The 16,421-nt window shown below is 43.7% G+C and overlaps 1 protein-coding gene across 4 annotated transcripts in view; it reads right to left on the bottom strand.

Moving 5' to 3' along the window:
* The window catches only part of EZH2 (enhancer of zeste 2 polycomb repressive complex 2 subunit), a 92,099-nt gene that overhangs the window by 40,900 nt on the left and 34,778 nt on the right, over positions 1-16,421 (bottom strand). For 3 of the 4 annotated variants that reach the window (XM_054019324.1, XM_054019327.1, XM_054019326.1), the window contains 5 exons: positions 16,192-16,315; positions 13,660-13,788; positions 7,843-7,959; positions 2,739-2,859; positions 933-1,076 (listed from right to left, as the gene is read on the bottom strand). In XM_054019324.1, the coding sequence (XP_053875299.1) occupies positions 933-1,076; positions 2,739-2,859; positions 7,843-7,959; positions 13,660-13,788; positions 16,192-16,315 (635 nt within the window). The remainder of the gene's footprint in view (positions 1-932; positions 1,077-2,738; positions 2,860-7,842; positions 7,960-13,659; positions 13,789-16,191; positions 16,316-16,421) is intronic. The other variant, XM_054019325.1, reaches the window with a different exon arrangement.

Genomic DNA, 16,421 nt, shown 5'->3' with positions numbered 1-16,421 from the left:
GGTGGTAAAGGAGTAGGAGAAACAGTCCTTGACAAACACACCAAAATGCTTGCTTAGAACTCCCAGGCTATCTACACAAACTGGGTAGTAGTGCAGAAGAGGGGAGGGGAGGGGGGGAGAGAGAAGACTGGCAGGCTCCCTACCAGGCTCTGCACAACTCCCCCCGAAGCGGCCTGCATGTCCCTGCAGAGCTGAGGAACTACTGCAGGTGGGGTGGGGGAGAGGAGAGAAAGGCCCCGCGGGACAGAAGCCGGGTTGCTTCAGCGCAGAAGTGAGGGTGTACTACCCTCATTTCTGTGCTACCTCTAGAGGTAGATCTGATCTCACCACAAAGAGCAGCCATGCAGGGGAAGGACAAATCCTGTCCCTCCCCCGTGTGGCTGGACTAGCAGCTAGGAGCCCCAGGCTCCCAGCAGCACGGGAGATCAGATTTCACAGGGGAGGGCTGATTTCACGGTCCGTGACATGTTTTTCACAGCCGTGAAATTGGTTCAGCCCTACTTATGACTAGAAGAACCTAACACTAGAACTATGGTTAAAACCAGCACCAACTATATACAAAATAGATAAATTTAAGTAAAGCCTGCGACAGCAAGATAACACTCCAACAATCATCATGAACAGTAAAGGAACTGAGTGGAATCAGGGGCAACTCTGCCTTTTATACCACTGCAAGGTGGCACAAGGAAGCAGAATCCACATATGCTGCCTCAGTGCGTAGCACTGAGGGAAAAGTTTTCAACAGTGCACTAGACATGCATACACCTGAAGTGGAATGGACGTGTGCAATCACTAGAAGAAATAACGTTGTTAACTTCACTGAGCATAAATACAAAAATATAAATCTGAACATCTTCCATTTATTGAGGAAATAAATACAGGAAAAACTGCTACAATAATAAAGGTTTTTAAAATCTACTGGAGTGACATACCCATTCTGTTGCCTTCTCGGTCTTTCTGTTTTTCATCTTGCTCATCAGGATTGTCATCTCCATCATCATCATCTTCATCATCACTATACTGACCAAGTGCATTTACCAGCTCCACAAATATCTCATCATTGATAAATCCGCATTCTGAAATTCAGCAAGATTGGAAGTAAAGCCAAAAAAAAAAAAAAGTGTTTATTTCTACCCCATATTTCAGTTTTTTTTTTTTAAATGAACAACTATGGCTATATGTTTAGTCATCACAGGGGTGGGCAAACTTTTTGGCCCAAGGGCCACATCTGGGTGGGGAAATTGCATGTAGGGCCATGAATGTAGGGCTCGGTCAGAGGGGTGGGGTATAGGAGGAGGTGTGGTGTGCAGGAAGGGGCTCTGGGAAAGGGCGCAGGAGGGGTGCAGGGTGTATGAGGGGGCTCGGGCAAGGGCGCAGGAGGGGTGCAGGGTGTAGGAGGGGGCTCAGGGCAGGAGATTGGGGTACAGGAGGGGTGCGGCGGGGGTTGGGATTCGGGGTGTGGGCTGCGACCTGGCGCAGCTCCAGGGTGGCAGCAGCGTGCAGCGGGGCTAAGACAGGCTCCCTGCCTGCCCTGGCCCCGCGCTGCTCCTGGAAGCAGCCGGCACCACATCCCTGCAGCCCCTGGGGGAGGTGGGGCAGAGGGCTCCACACGCTGCCCTCGCCTGCAGGTACCTCTCCCAAAGCTCCCATTGGCCGCAGTTCCCCATTCCCAGCCAATAGGGGTTGAGGGGGCGGTGCCTTCAGGCAAGGGCAGTGCACAGAGCCCTCTGCCCCTCCCCCCGGGGCTTCAGGGAGGTGGTGCCGGCCGCTTCCAGGAGCAGCGTGGAGCCCGCGATGCCACGGGGGTGGTAAACCCGCGGGCTGGATCCAGGCCGTAGTTTGCCCACCCCTGAGTTATCAGATCCTGTGCCCACAGCACATTACAATCTGTAAATTCAGTACAAGACAGGAGGGGCTGAGTGGGAGGATGAATGAGAATCAAGAATTTCTTATCTGTTAATTTTGAGGGATTTTTCCCAAATCCCTGTATGCCAGCCAAGAGAGGGAATATAAATCCTTCTACCCGAAAACAGGAATAGAAAAATAAAGCTCTAGTAATATCACACTTCCTATAAGATAAAGGGGACTGAGCTGGCTGGGGTACTGGTCACTTTATGCCATACTGGCAATGAGGAGAGAGGTTGTTGGTAGTTCACTGCTATCTTCTCCCCAGTCATCCACACCACCTACCTAGGAAGCATGCCAGAGGAATTCAATCATACACAGTAAAGGCAAGTGAAATGCCAAAGAGTGTAACTCCCCATCTCTTGGCTCAATCTGGCTGTGCCATTTTGCCCTACAATTCAGAAGTCTTGTCAAAAGGGACAGGAGTATGTTTGGATTCTCCTTGAAATGTTTCACCACTTATCTAATCTCAAACCCAGCTATTACAATGATTAACTGTATGTTCTGGGCAACAAAGTTAACCTCGCTATTTCACCTCTCAGGACTGGTGTGAGGATTTAGTTTATATTTTCAAACAACTGCATAAATATTAATCCATGTACAAAAGCTAAGTAAGACTGTTATACTCACTATTCAACATGGCATAGGGGGATGATGGAGAATACTAAACAGTAATTAGTATTAGTAAATAGTAAGTCCTTAGGAATCATACTTCAGTTTTGATATTTAACTTATAAATAAAACTATATAATAAAGCTGACTGCTACAGAAGCAGCTGTTAATCATGTTTAGGTAGGAAGAAATGACTGATATACATGGTGGGTTGGACTCACCTCTGTCTCCATGTACTTTTCCATCATAGTTCTTGATCAGTTCTTCAATAAAGGTTCCATCCTGGTCAAGCACTTCATCTCCCATATAAGGAATGTTATGTAAAACCGTTTCATCCTCTACCTAAAAGTAATGTGGAAAAGTTTATGATTACAACAGAAGCAATGAAATTCTCTCAGGGAGCACATGAGAAAAAATTTTAACGAGGCACCCATTTCAGCAGTGTGACTGTCCCAAACCTGCAATGGACAAGTGGCATTCCATATAATCACGTAATCATTCTGAAATGAAGTCACTTTTTTTCTGGAATAGAATACTCACATGAGCAGCTACTGATGCATAGCTATACTGAAATTGCTATTCCACTATAACTATTCTGGTCAATTTCCCCATGTAGGCAAGCCCTTATCCTCAACAGGATACTCATTATGTTAACAGATAATCTCTTGTCTAAAATGGATTAAATATCTGTCGATAATAATGCCTTTACAATTATTTATTTAAATAAGATAAGTGTAACTTTTAATTTTGGCTTTCAGTGATAGAGGGTCGATGTTTCGTTTTTGTTGAGAAAAACATTTCGTTGTGGGTTGAGTTTTTTTGTGGATTAGCTGCTGATGTTATTTGGGTTAAAAATCACTTCTAATAATAAGATCAGTCAGTTTGAGGCACATATAGTAATTTGTATATTTCGTATTTTTTTATTCTAAATAAAAAGGGTTGCCTTCAGTGCACTAAACTAACATGAAAAAGGATGACCGATTACACTGCTCTACAGCCAAAATGCTTCTGAAATAAATGTAGTCAAACTTTACTAATTCTGGGTCACTGAGAACGAAAATGATGCTTAAAATTGTTGATTGGCTCTAGTTTTCAAGATATGCTATTGGGTCAGTATATACGACCCTTGACTTGGGAATGGCGGAGGATAAGTGAGTTATAAAGGGAAGGGATCTCAATTTAAACCAGAAATGACTAAAATACATCTTTGACTGGATCTATGAATAAATCTATGACTGGGTTTGGACAGTACTTGCTTTTTAGGCAAAACAATGAATGATGCAATCTGAAGCTGGTATTGCATCATACATGATATGAATTGCATCAGGTTATTCCTAGAAGTCATGGATGATGCACTCATAACGAAGCTTACATCACTCTGCTGAACAAATTGCCCTATATCAGCTCTAAAAATCATGCAGTGTCATGCTCTCTTATTTGTCAATGTTTGATTTTGCAAAGGGACACATTTCTGTTTAGCCAAAGTGAGCAGAGATGCCTCGTACTTGTATGTACAGTGCAGACAACTTCTGCTATGTTTGTGGTGAAGTGACTTTTGCATCACAAAAGTGCAGTATAACCACTATGGTTAAGAAAGCCTATCACCTTTATTTTGGCAGCAAAATTGGAGATCAGGACAAAAGGTGGGCCCCACACATATGCTGCAACACTTGTGCAACAAATCTTCGCCAATAGTTGAACAGGAAAAGAAAATCTATGCCTTTTGCAGTGCCAATGATTTGGAGAGAGCCAACAGATCAGACCAGCAATTGCTAATTCTGTACGGTGCCTCCAGTTGGGAAAGGTGTGTCAAAGAAGAAAAAGTGGACTGTGCATTATCCAAACATTCCATCAGCTATACGCCCAGTACCCTACGGAGAAGGACTGCCGGTTCCTGATGCACCAGAATCATTCTCACTTGAGTCAGACGAGGAAGAGGAAGAGGATGAAACTTCTGGTCCTGAACCATCAATGTCACAGGACCCACATTTTCTCCCATCCTCCTCCTCTGAACCACACCTCATAACACAAGGTGAACTGAATGACCTTGTCAGGGATTTGAAACTACCCAAGAGTAAGGCAGAGCTGTTGGGCTCCAGACTACAGCAGTGGAATCTCCTGGCAGGTGACGTTAGGGTTTCCATGTTCCGGGACCGTCAAAAGGATCTTGTCCCATTCTTCTTCATGGAAGGTGATCTTGTAGCCTGCAACAACATCGATGGTGTGATGGCAGCCCTCAACATCGTTCACGATCCAGATGAGTGGAGAATGTTCATTGATTCATCGAAGACGAGTCTTAAAGCGGTTTTATTGCATAATGGCAATGTTTTGCCATCAATTCCAGTTGGTCATGCAGTCCATATGAAGGAAACCTATGACAACATGAAACAACTTTTGAGGTGCATAAACTATGACCAACATCAGTGGCAGCTTTGTGGCGATTTGAAGGGTGTTGCTCTCTTGCTTGGTCTGCAGACTGGATACACAAAGTACTGCTGTTTTCTCTGCGAATGGGATAGTCGTGCAAGAGATTCCCACTACATCAAGAAAGATTGGCCACTCCGACAGTCATTGGAGCCTGGGAGGAAAAGTGTTCAGCATCCACCACTTGTTGAATCAAGGAAGATTTTGTTACCACCCTTACACATCAAGCTGGGTCTGATGAAGAACTCTGTCAAGGCCATTGACAAAACACAAGCAGCTTTCAAGTACCTCTGTGGAACATTTCCAAGGTTAAGTGAAGCTAAGATAAAGGAAGGTGTCTTTGTTGGTCCTCAGATTCGTGAACTTCTTCGAGATGATGCATTTGACCATGCACTGCGTGGCAAGGAAAAGATGGCATGGAAAGCCTTCCAGTTAGTGGCAATAAATTTTCTCAGAAACAACAAGGCAGACAACTACAGGTTGTTGGTGGAAAACCTCCTCAAGGCAGACAAAAGCCTTGACTGCAACATGTCACTAAAGATACATTTTTTGCACTCATCTAGATTTTTTTCCACCGAACTGCGGAGCAGTGAGCGACGAGCATGGCGAGTGATTTCACCAGGACATTGCAACAATGGAGAAACGCTATCGGGGCAAATGGAGCCCATCAACGCTTGCAGACTATTGCTGGACAGTGACAAGTGATGCTCCATTTAATGAATACAAGAGACACGCCAAGAAGTGCCGAGTAGACACTGAATAGGACTAAACTATGCACAGAATAGTTTTTTGCCTTTTGTTTCATAATAAATTTTATTTATATAACCCTTTTGCTGATTTTTAAAGTGTTCCATAAACAGGACAGGTGAAATATTATCATGTAAAGCAACCATAAACACATGAAAAGACCTGGGTTTACAATTTAGGATTAAAACTCTATCTACACAATATACATAGACATAAAATGTAAAAACTTAAATATCTTAGAAACAGTAGCCAATCAATTGTTTTAATTGTCATATTTGAATTCAGCACATCATAATACATAATAAATAGCACATTTTATCTCTGAAGCAGACGACTTCTCAAAAATTGTAGACTAGTGTTATATGTACAGTGTTAAAAGTGCAGTTCCCTAAGTAATTTGCATGTCTGTTCATAATAAAAGTAGCCAGATCATACAATAAATCCTGGCTCTCAGAGAATTAACATCACTTAATGGAGACTGACAGTAGATTATGCAAGAATAATCAATAATTTATTAGGACTTCCTTCTGGACACAAGGCATTAGTCCTAATTTCTAAAAACTTAGTTCAAATTTGACTTAGATCAAAATCTAGACCTTAACTGACATCTGTCCTAAATACAAAGTCATTGTACATAATCAGGATTTCTATTCTGGTGAGGCCAAGGACTGGAATATCCTTAACTTTGCAATACCCACGTTATGGAACCCTGGAAGATTTAGGTGAGAAAGGTTAAGTCTATAGTAGGGTTACCATACGTCCAGATTTTCCCAGACATGTCTGGCTTTTTGGGCCTCAAATCCCCGTCCGGGAAGAAATCCCAAAAAGCCGGACGTGTCTGGGAAAATAGGGAGGGCGGGGCCGGCGGTGCTTGGCCGGGGGCCAGGGCTGGGCTGGGCTGGGGGCTGGCGGTGCAGGGCCGGGGGTTCTCGGCTGGTGCCTGGGGGCCGGCGGTGCTGGGCCGGGGGAAGGGGCAGAGTTGGGGCGGGGCGGGACCCCGTGGAGTGTTCCCCTTTTTTTAAATTAAAATATGGTAACCCTATCTCTCTCTCAGCTTGAGCATTAACACTCCCCAAGTGTAAATAACAAATATCTTTAAAATGTCCTCTTTCTAAAAATGAATCAGTACTAAAACTTTTGTCTGCTCAGAAAAACCTGCCATCAAGTCACCTTTTTAATATTCAACCTTTTTTCATATGTTTTTCAAGTTTATGAAGTAACTGGTAAAAAAATGAAAGGCAATTGGGTAGAGCAAGAAAAGAAAACAGATGTAAAGCAGTGCAGAAAGCAATATTTCAGGTATTTTATATAGATCTAAATATTAAAACAAATGGAATAGATTTCTATCCTTTTGGATATACTAGTTTATTGGTTTCCACTTACACTGTAATTTATCTCCCCAAATGCACACAGCTTCTATTTTTTAAACTTACTTTAACAGATATTGCAACTCCTGGCAGCATCTTTGGAGACACCTATTTTAAATGTACGAATGGTTTATGTATGATTGCGTTTTACTCCAGGGGGGAAGGATTAACAGCTCCTCCAGGAACTAAAATATGGTAAGTCACTGAGACTAACCAACTCCAGAGAAGTTCCAACCATGCAGGTAGTTTACATATTCTGGATCAGGCTGGGTTTGCCAGCGACTGGAAAGAGAGAAAAGGCTTCTGATATAAAAAGGATGAGCTTGAACTGGCTCATGGCCTTCATTTTGATTCAGCAGATGGACATCACTCCCTATCCAAAGGGAGGCACCAACCCTTGCTAAAGGGTTAGAAGGAATGTTGGCATATCAGACTCCCCATATGGAAGATCGGTGGTTTCTGGTACATTTAATGTGGGTTTAAATCTCTGTTTTCTCTGTAATGCTTTTGCCCTATGAATAAATATGCTTGCTTAGAAGAGCTGTATGGATACTGGGAAAAACACTATCAATTGTTGTCTGAAAGAAAGCAATGCAGGAGCTGGCCTTTAACCAGACTGGCTTGCTGGAGATATCACAGTGGATGGCGGCGGTCTGTGTAGTCATAAAAACCCAGTCAGAAGGGAGTGGGAGAAAGGTTCCTACCAAGACATAGGAGACAGGGCAGACCTGAGTGGCATTCCTGGAGTGGACTACACGTGCAGTTAACCTGAAAATGTGACACTTACCATAAAATTTTGCTGAAGGGGAGACCAAGAATACATTATGGGTACTGAAGCAACAGCATTCAGAGTCTTGAGCGGGATGACTTGTTTTGGAAAATCTAAGTCACTGGTAACAGAGCACTGAAACGAGAGGTAGAAATTACACTTCTCTCCTGGTAGCAATTTTGATAACAATATACAAAAGGATGTTTCAATTTATCAAATTTAAACCATATCAGAATTAGGTAAGTCTGTCTTTGGAAAAAATGCATCATTTTTTAGGTGGTAGCATTAGGAATAGGTTTACTAAGCAAGAGACAAATTATTTTGTTTGCAGAATATTTGTTAATAGTTTCCATAGCATGGTGTTCTTTGTTTACTATCCCATACAATGATATCCATGCTCTCATGTACCATTACACTCAGCCTACTTACCAGAAAAATATCATTGCATTTGGTTATCTAAAACAGATTTAGTACTTGATGATAAACTGTCTTATCTGGTGTTTACAGTGTATTAACTAGATGTCTGGGAGACAAAGAAGAATTCCTCCAGGCTTCACATTAATGCACCACTGAGATCAAGTAAGAATTTCTTTTTAGAAACATTAATATGTTGATCCTTTAATACCAGAAAGTCTACTTCAACAAGTTATCACTTCAACTTGTCTGTAAGTCTTGACCTCCACTGTATTCCTATCCTATCCCAAAATCTTTGACCATGTATACTGTGTGCAGGACAACAGTAAAGTGAAATTTACTCTAATACTGAACTCTGAACTGTCAAACAGTGCTTTCAATATGACACTCTTTTTACGATTCACTTTTTTGCAGACCTAGACCAGAAAGGAAGAGAAATCACAAAAAGAGTGAGAGGACAGAAAATTCAAAATGTGAAATGAGAAATGGTTTTAAAAATGAAACAATTGGTTAGTCCTAGAACAGGGGTCCCCAACGTGGTGCCCGCGGGTGCCATGGCGCCCGCCGGGGCATCCATGTGCGTCCGCCTACTGGCCGCCGGAAAAGCAGCTGCCGAAATGTCGCCGAGAAGCGGCAATGTCAAGAAGCACTACCGCCAAAATGCCGCCGAATTTTGGCGGCGACGCCTCTTGAGGACGCTGCTTCTTCACAGCGGCATTTCGGCAGCTGTTTGTCCGGCAGCCACGGTCCTTGGCGGAAAAGGTTGGGGACCACTGTCCTAGAATAATACATAAACATTCTAACCCAGGGCCTGAAAAATCCACTAGCTCTTATAACTGGGGGCACCTACACAACTAGTTTCTGAAGGTTCTATTTTTAAAGTTTCTAGCCCTTATACTTGCAACGGTAACCTTCCCAATTATAGGCAGATGTGGTAACAGTGCCTATACTTAAGGCTGCTCAACACTTCGCCTTTGGGAACCCTGTTTAGAGTTGCTTATAGTTTCCACTCAAACAATTCAGCCATTTCTCAGAACACATGTAGGGAAAAACACATTGTTGTGCCCATGTTAAATACTTTAAAAAAAAAAAAAAGTAGTTTCATTGAGAAGCTCTAACACCTCCTTGGTTTGGAGCCACAAGCTGATGTGCAGCAAGGATGGGAGGGAAGAGATTCCTTTGTGTCATTGTATGACATGCACAATACATAAAATGTCCCACATTGTATAAAATCACACATAAAATAAACTATGTTTAAAAATAATATTAAGGTTACAAAGTCAAGCAGTTAAGAGTTAGGAAATGCAAGAATTAAGATTGTCCATACAATCTTAATTCAGTGCTCTTGTACATATGTATTCTACCATTTTTACTTAAAACCATCATATTTTTTTCCACGAGACACCTGCCTTATTCAGTGCATAGGACAGACTATTCTCCTTCAATGGATAACTATTCAATATTTTGGTTTTATCTTCATTGTTTAATGTGTGGCTACATGCCTTATTTACTGCACACTATTCAAACACTGCTCTGAAAACAGCATTATTAATTTCCTCATAGACTTTTCTACAGCACTCATCACTATAGTATCTATCTATATTAAAAAAACAAAAACACCAACTGGCTTCAGTCGCAGCTGCAACTGCTCAGCAATTCTGTAAATCAAACCCAGGATCTCAAGCTGGGTATCCAGAAAATGTGGCACCACACAGGAACTTTGCAGCACAGGCAGGGACAGAATTCAGAGCGGCATTCAACCACTTGAACCATGAAACCATCCTCTCTCTTCCTGCACATCCCTGTCTCTGTCAGTATACACCTTGCAACTTCTGCAACAAGTGAGATAGATCCTACAGACAAAAGCCTTCTCCTTCATTACACAACCTCAATTCATCCTCAGAGCAAGTCTGTCCTATACACTGAATGAGGCAGGGGTTCTGTGGGGAAAAAATGGTATGGGATCATGTAAGTAAAGACTATATCATAATGCATACACAAAAAGGAACCAAATGAAGCTTGTATGGAAAATTTTACTTCTGGCATTTCCCCAACTCTTAAGTATTTGACTTCATAACTTTATTCATATTAAACACATTAAGAGAATGTTACAGTGTGCAAACTACTCCACCTGGGTACGCAGACAGACAGCTGCAGTACCTTTGTTCCTGTACTGCTTTGACAGTCAGGAGCAATGTGAAATTAACAAGACACTGATCACTTTCACCATATGCTTTTCAGAAGCCTTTATGCTGCTGCAGGGGTACAGTAGTGGACCTCTATTCCCATCAGAGTACCGAGGAAGATTAGAGGAAGGGAAGACAGAAAGCTTTCTTCCAAAAGCCAGCAAAGTAGGCTTCAAATTTCCAAAGACACCTTAACTTGGAAGACTATCTGTTGTATCAGTCCCTGGCTAGTTGGTGTCTTTAGAAATTTGATTTAGATTTAATTCTTTGACTAGTAGCTCTCTAGCAACTTTTTCATGCCATCATTTAAGTCTAGAAAGTATGCAAAATTATAAAAATGATTTTGTCCTTTAAAAAAAAAAGAATATAACTAAAAATCTCAAGGCAACATTATGTTTATGCAAAGTGAGAACAAAGTCAATATTTTAAATCCCATTTATGATCCTGTGTGATACTCTGCCTGCTTTTGAACTCTATTCAATAATCATTAAATAAAGAAATTACATTTGTGGGAGCGGCTCTGGTCAATGCCACTCAATAGTCTAGCGAATCACTGAAGGCAACTGAAAACCAAGGTCTTTGGCTCCACAGAAACAAAGGAGTGTCACCTATAATACTTGCAACCCACACTGAGTGTGTCACCCTCATGAAAACTGCACACAAGATATCAAGTCTCCAGCCAATGTATTTGAGACAAAAATAAATATTTAAATTTATTTTAAAAGGATTCAGATACATTTTTATAAACTGTCTTAATTCTCCTATTATAAATTATGGCAATTTTTAAATCAAGTATTGAGAGTAGAGCTCTTCTGAGAGTGCTTTCTGAGACAAACTGGATTAGAATGCAATAATCAATTCATTGATTCAGACAGGAAATTAACATAAAATTCCCCTTCGATCAAGAAGGCAATTCAAGCTAGCAAGTCAAAATCTGATATATCCAAGTCATAACTCTGAAGGTGAAATTTGGCTCTTTTCCTCCAAAGAACTGAAAAAATTGACGCATGACCCTTACAACTATTTTTGTTTTCAGCACTTGTTAAAACTACTGTCAAATACTATCAAAAGCTCTCATCCTGTATGTATGTGGGTGTAGCCCATGCAAGTATGGAGCCCCACTGACTTCAGTGTGACTTTCCCTGTGTGCATTGTTTTGTAGGACTGGAGCCAGTCATCTGTTTTCCATTTTTGCTTGCAGGACTACTTTCATAAGAGAGAGGAGTAGAAGGAACACTAAGACACATGGGCTGGAAATAGTTTCAAAAAGAAGACAAATGGAAGATACATACATTTGTGGCTAAAAGTACTAATTGTATAAAAGTTCCCTTTTAAAAAATTCAGATTTTCTGTTATTTTTTGCCCCTTCATAAAAAGTAATCCCCCTCACAAAACACAGAAGATTTGTCAATTAAATTCACTTTCTGTTTACGGCAAGCCCTTCTCAATTTGATGAGTAGGAAGACACTTTCCTTGTCATCAGATCATTTCACATCAAAAAGTCAATCTATGGAAGCTAAACTAGTTTAAGTTTGCTGACATTAGGGTTTTGCACCAGTTTAAGAACAAATTTAAAAAATTTATTAAAGCTAATGTTAAAATTATATAATTCACAAGTTGAGAAAAGAGTGTCTGTATATTTGGGTATAGTGCTTAAATTATCCACAAATACAAAGTTCGTTTTTAAAGTCATAAGATACATATAGTACATAATCAGCAGTATCCCAAATTTGGTGAGTAAATTTAAGAATACAGTTTAGATCAGAGGTGGGCGAACTACGGCCTGCGGGCCACATCCAGCCCGTGGGACCAATCCGCCCGGCCCCCGAGCACCTGGCCCGGGAGGCCACCCCCAGCCCCTCCCCTGCTGTCCACCCCTCCCCCGCAGCCTCAGCTCGCTCGCAATGCACTGGGCAGCGGGGCTGTGAGCTCCCGGGGCAGCGAAGCTGCAGAGCCCGACCTGACTCGGTGCTCTGAGCTGCGTGGTATGGCGGCGGCATGGCCGGCTCCAGCCGGGCGACGCGGCTATAGCACCGCCAGCCACTGGTGCTCCAGTGCGGTAAGGGGGCACGGAGCAGGGGGTGGGGGGGTTGGATAGAGGGCAGGGGACTTTAGGGTGGTGGTCAGGGGGCGGGGGTGTGGATAGGGGTCGGGGAGGGAACAGGGGGTTGAATGGAGGCAGGGGTCCAGGGAGGGAGGTGCAGTCAGGGAGGAGGGGGGGTTGGATGGGGCGGCAGGGGGCAGTCAGGGGCAGGGGTTCCGGAGGCAGTCAGGGGACAGGGAAAAGGGATGGTTGGATGGGGCAGGGGTCCCAGGGGGATCAGGAATGAGAGAAGGGGGTGGATGGAGCGGCGGGGGTCCAGGGGCAGTCAGGGGACAGTGAGCGGGGGCGTGTGGATGGGGCAGGGGTTCGGGGGCCCATCAGGGAACGGGGCAGGAGTTCGGGGGGGGGGGGGGAGGGAAGGAGGTGGTGGGGGCTGGGCCACAACCCCCTCCCCTAACCGGCCCTCCATACAATTTACGAAACCCGATGCAGCCCTCAGGCCAAAAAGTTTGCCCGCCCCTGGTTTAGATATTAGCATCCAAGTATTTGAGTACATCACTCACGAAAAGTTACCTAGAGTTGGTTGTGAAAAGCACATACATCAATGAGTGAAGATTGTCCCTCAGTAATTGAGAATTTAGGGTAGATTGTCCATTTAGAAAATACAATCCATGAGGAAAGTATTTCAGTTATTTTCCCCAGTTTAAACTACATCCATTTTCAACCTACTTAGTTAAGCCAGTGCTTAACTTTTCTAGTATAAGCGAGGCCTATGCAAACTAATCTGTTCACTATTTTCATGCACTTTTTTATGAAGCGAGGGCCTGATCCAGCTGCCATTAAAGGCAACAGAAGTTTTTCCATTGACATTAGTGGCAAGTAGATCAGATCCCAAGTTCCCATGAGACAAGGCCTGATTAAAGGATGGTAATGTGTGACCTAAACATTTTCTGCTGCAAAAAGACTTAATTTTGTGCACGTTAGGATCTTAACTAAGTAGCATTTTATTGATTTCTTCCCAGTAAGCATCTGATAGGAGTAATAATCAATAATTCCTAGAAAGGTGCTAGGACTTCATATAAAAAGAGAACATTAGTGGCTAACACATGATCTACCAGCCAATTTTTCACCAGTAAAACCAAAATGTGCTGACAACTTTGTAACTAGAATTACCACAACACGTTAACCAACCTCCCTGGTCCCACGCAATGAGCTCACAGAAGTCATGATGTGTACAGGCTGTATCCTACGTTGTTTCCATTCTTGATTTAAGATTTCTGTTCTTTCCAGTATCTTCTGACGATTAGAATTAAACATACTCTAAGAATGAAAGAGAATTGTGAATGTTGCAAGCAAATTAAGAAAGGAGTCAAAATTCATTTAATAACCTCTTCAAGTACTATCAGGTCTATTTTATTTAGGGTGACCAGACGTCCCGATTTTATCGGGACTGTCCCCGATATTTGCTTGTTTGTCCCGCATCCCGACCCATGTGCAATCGGGACACTGGACAAACAAGCAATTTTGCCCTCCCGGAGGAACTCCCGCTCCCCCCGCCCCGACTCCGCCCCCCTCCTTCCCCTATTGGATCCCTCCCCAAATCCCCGCCCTGGCCCCACCTCTTCCCCAAGCACGTGGCATTCCTCCTCCCGCCCAGGCTTGCAGCTGTAATGGCGGCGCAAGCCTGGAGGGAGAGGGTGGTGGTGGCATGGCTTCCAGTTCCTGGCGCTGGTGAGTCATCAGTATGAGCTCCAGCACCGGGCGGGCAAGGGGGGCTGGCAAGGGGGCTGCTCCCCCAGGAGGGAGACGGGAGGGGGGGGCCTCCGGACCCCGGCAGCAGCGGGGGAGAGCGGCTCGGGGCCGTGTGAGCGGGCCATATAAAGTTTATCGGCTCGAGGAGGACCCTGGCCGGCTCCTCGCCCCTGTAGGGGGATAGTGTCCCCGCCCCACGCCCAGCTTCAGCATGTGTCGCCGGCTGCCGCAGGCCAGGTAAGGAGCCGAGTCCCCCACTCCTCCTTCGTCCTGGCTCCTCAGCTAAGCCCCACCGCCCTCCCTCCTGGGGGAGCAGCCGCCTTGCCTGCCCGGTGCCAGAGCTCGTACTCACCAGCAGCTCCAGGAACTGGAAGCCACGTCACCACCCCCTCCCTCCAGGCTTGCGCCCCATTACAGTTGCAAGTCGGGGAGGGAGGAGGAATGCTGCTCAGCTGAGGGACCAGGACGAGGGGGGAACTCGGCTTCTTACCTGGCCTGCGGTGGCCAGTGGTACATGCTGGCGTGGGGCGGGGATGCTACCCCCCTACAGGGGCGAGGAGCCGGCCGGTGTCCAGCCCCAGCCGATAAACTTTACATGAGCCGCTCTCCCCCGCCGCTGCCGGGTCCGGAGCCCCGCGCCTCTCCTGCTTGGCTGCGCTCCAGTGGCTCCTTCCCGGCGGGGCGCGCCCCACGTGCCCGGGGCCACGGGGAGGGCAGCGCGCGTGGCCGCGGTGTGGCCGGGGCCTGCTAATTTCCCCGACCCTTGCGAAACGGCTTCCCCCCCTCCACCATATTTCATTTCTGTGATCTGGTCACCCTAATTTTATTAACAAAGCATACATCTTTGAAAACACTAACTGCACTTAAGCAGCACCATGATAATACATAAAATGAACACAAATTTTACTAGAAAAATAATTTTCAGCATTTCTACCTGTTTTGAAAAGTATTTTTCCTCTTAAATATTTAAATATAGAATTATGGAACAGTTATTTTTCTTTAAAGTAGCCATGTTCACCAGCAAAAAGAGGGGTCCTGTATTTCCATGATTAAACAATACAAATCACAGATAAACATATTTCATAGTTTCCAGGTGGATTGATTTATATATAAAGTCACAAAAATCCTTGACATTAATGCATATGATATAAAAGGCAAACAGACTTAAGGATCCTAGCGTCACTTTTATTGTAAAGATTACAATTTTTACACATAGCCTATCTTACCACCACTATGCTTCATGATCTAATGCTTCCGTTCTCAATAACTCAATTTTAAGTTACTCAGGCTTGATCTCAGCCATGATATGACTATATTTTTAAAGGTGAGAAAGTATAGTCAGTCATTTCTGAATTATGGGAAAGTGGAAATAAAAAGGCCAACCCATCTCTACTGTTTCCCCCCTACATTAAAGGAACTAAACAAAAATGGGGTTAAGGGGCATGGTGAAAGAGCTGACTCAATATTGTCTGTGGAGAGGTACTGAGACTGACTGTATTATCCCTCCTTCCTCCTCCTACATGCACACCATTTCTGAATGTTTGGAGACCTAGGGTTTCATGATGGTGCTGCAGGACAGGGAGGATATGGCCACTCTCCACAGAATCAACTCCCCTAAAAACTGCAAGGATTTTTCAAGCATAAATGAATACTGATCTTTAGCATATCCTGACTGAATTAAATGTGTAACCGAATGTATTGTGTAAATGCCTGCCTACAAATTCATAATTTTAATTAGACATTAACTATTAAGTGCCAAAAATTGTATTAATAGAGATGTGCAACACCTTTTATTTAAAAAAAATGAGTATTTACATCTTCTCCTTCAGAAAAATCGTATTTTCCAACAAATATATACATAAAATATATTTTGTTAAGTGCAAGATTTCAATTCTAATTTATATTTCAGAAGAAAATCCATTCCAATGCCTACCATATACGATTCTCTTGAAGGAGGTACAGGTGACATACCTTAACTTCATCTGCCCGGCGGAACCTCTTGAGCTGCCTCAGTCGCATGTATTCTGATTTTACACGCTTCCGCCAACAAATTGGTCCCTTTTCAGATTTCTTTCCCGTCTGACCCATGATTATCCTGTAATCAACAATATCATGTTAAGAGTCACTGACCTAGCCACTATAGATAGGATAGAGTCTTATAGATCATTTTACAGTGACTGAGCAGATAGATGGACAATGGG

The sequence above is a fragment of the Malaclemys terrapin genome, chromosome 2, assembly GCF_027887155.1.
Source record: "Malaclemys terrapin pileata isolate rMalTer1 chromosome 2, rMalTer1.hap1, whole genome shotgun sequence".
Lineage (NCBI taxonomy): Eukaryota > Metazoa > Chordata > Testudines > Emydidae > Malaclemys > Malaclemys terrapin.
Note: the sequence above shows the minus strand (reverse complement) of the source record. Positions and strands in the feature narration are given on the sequence as shown.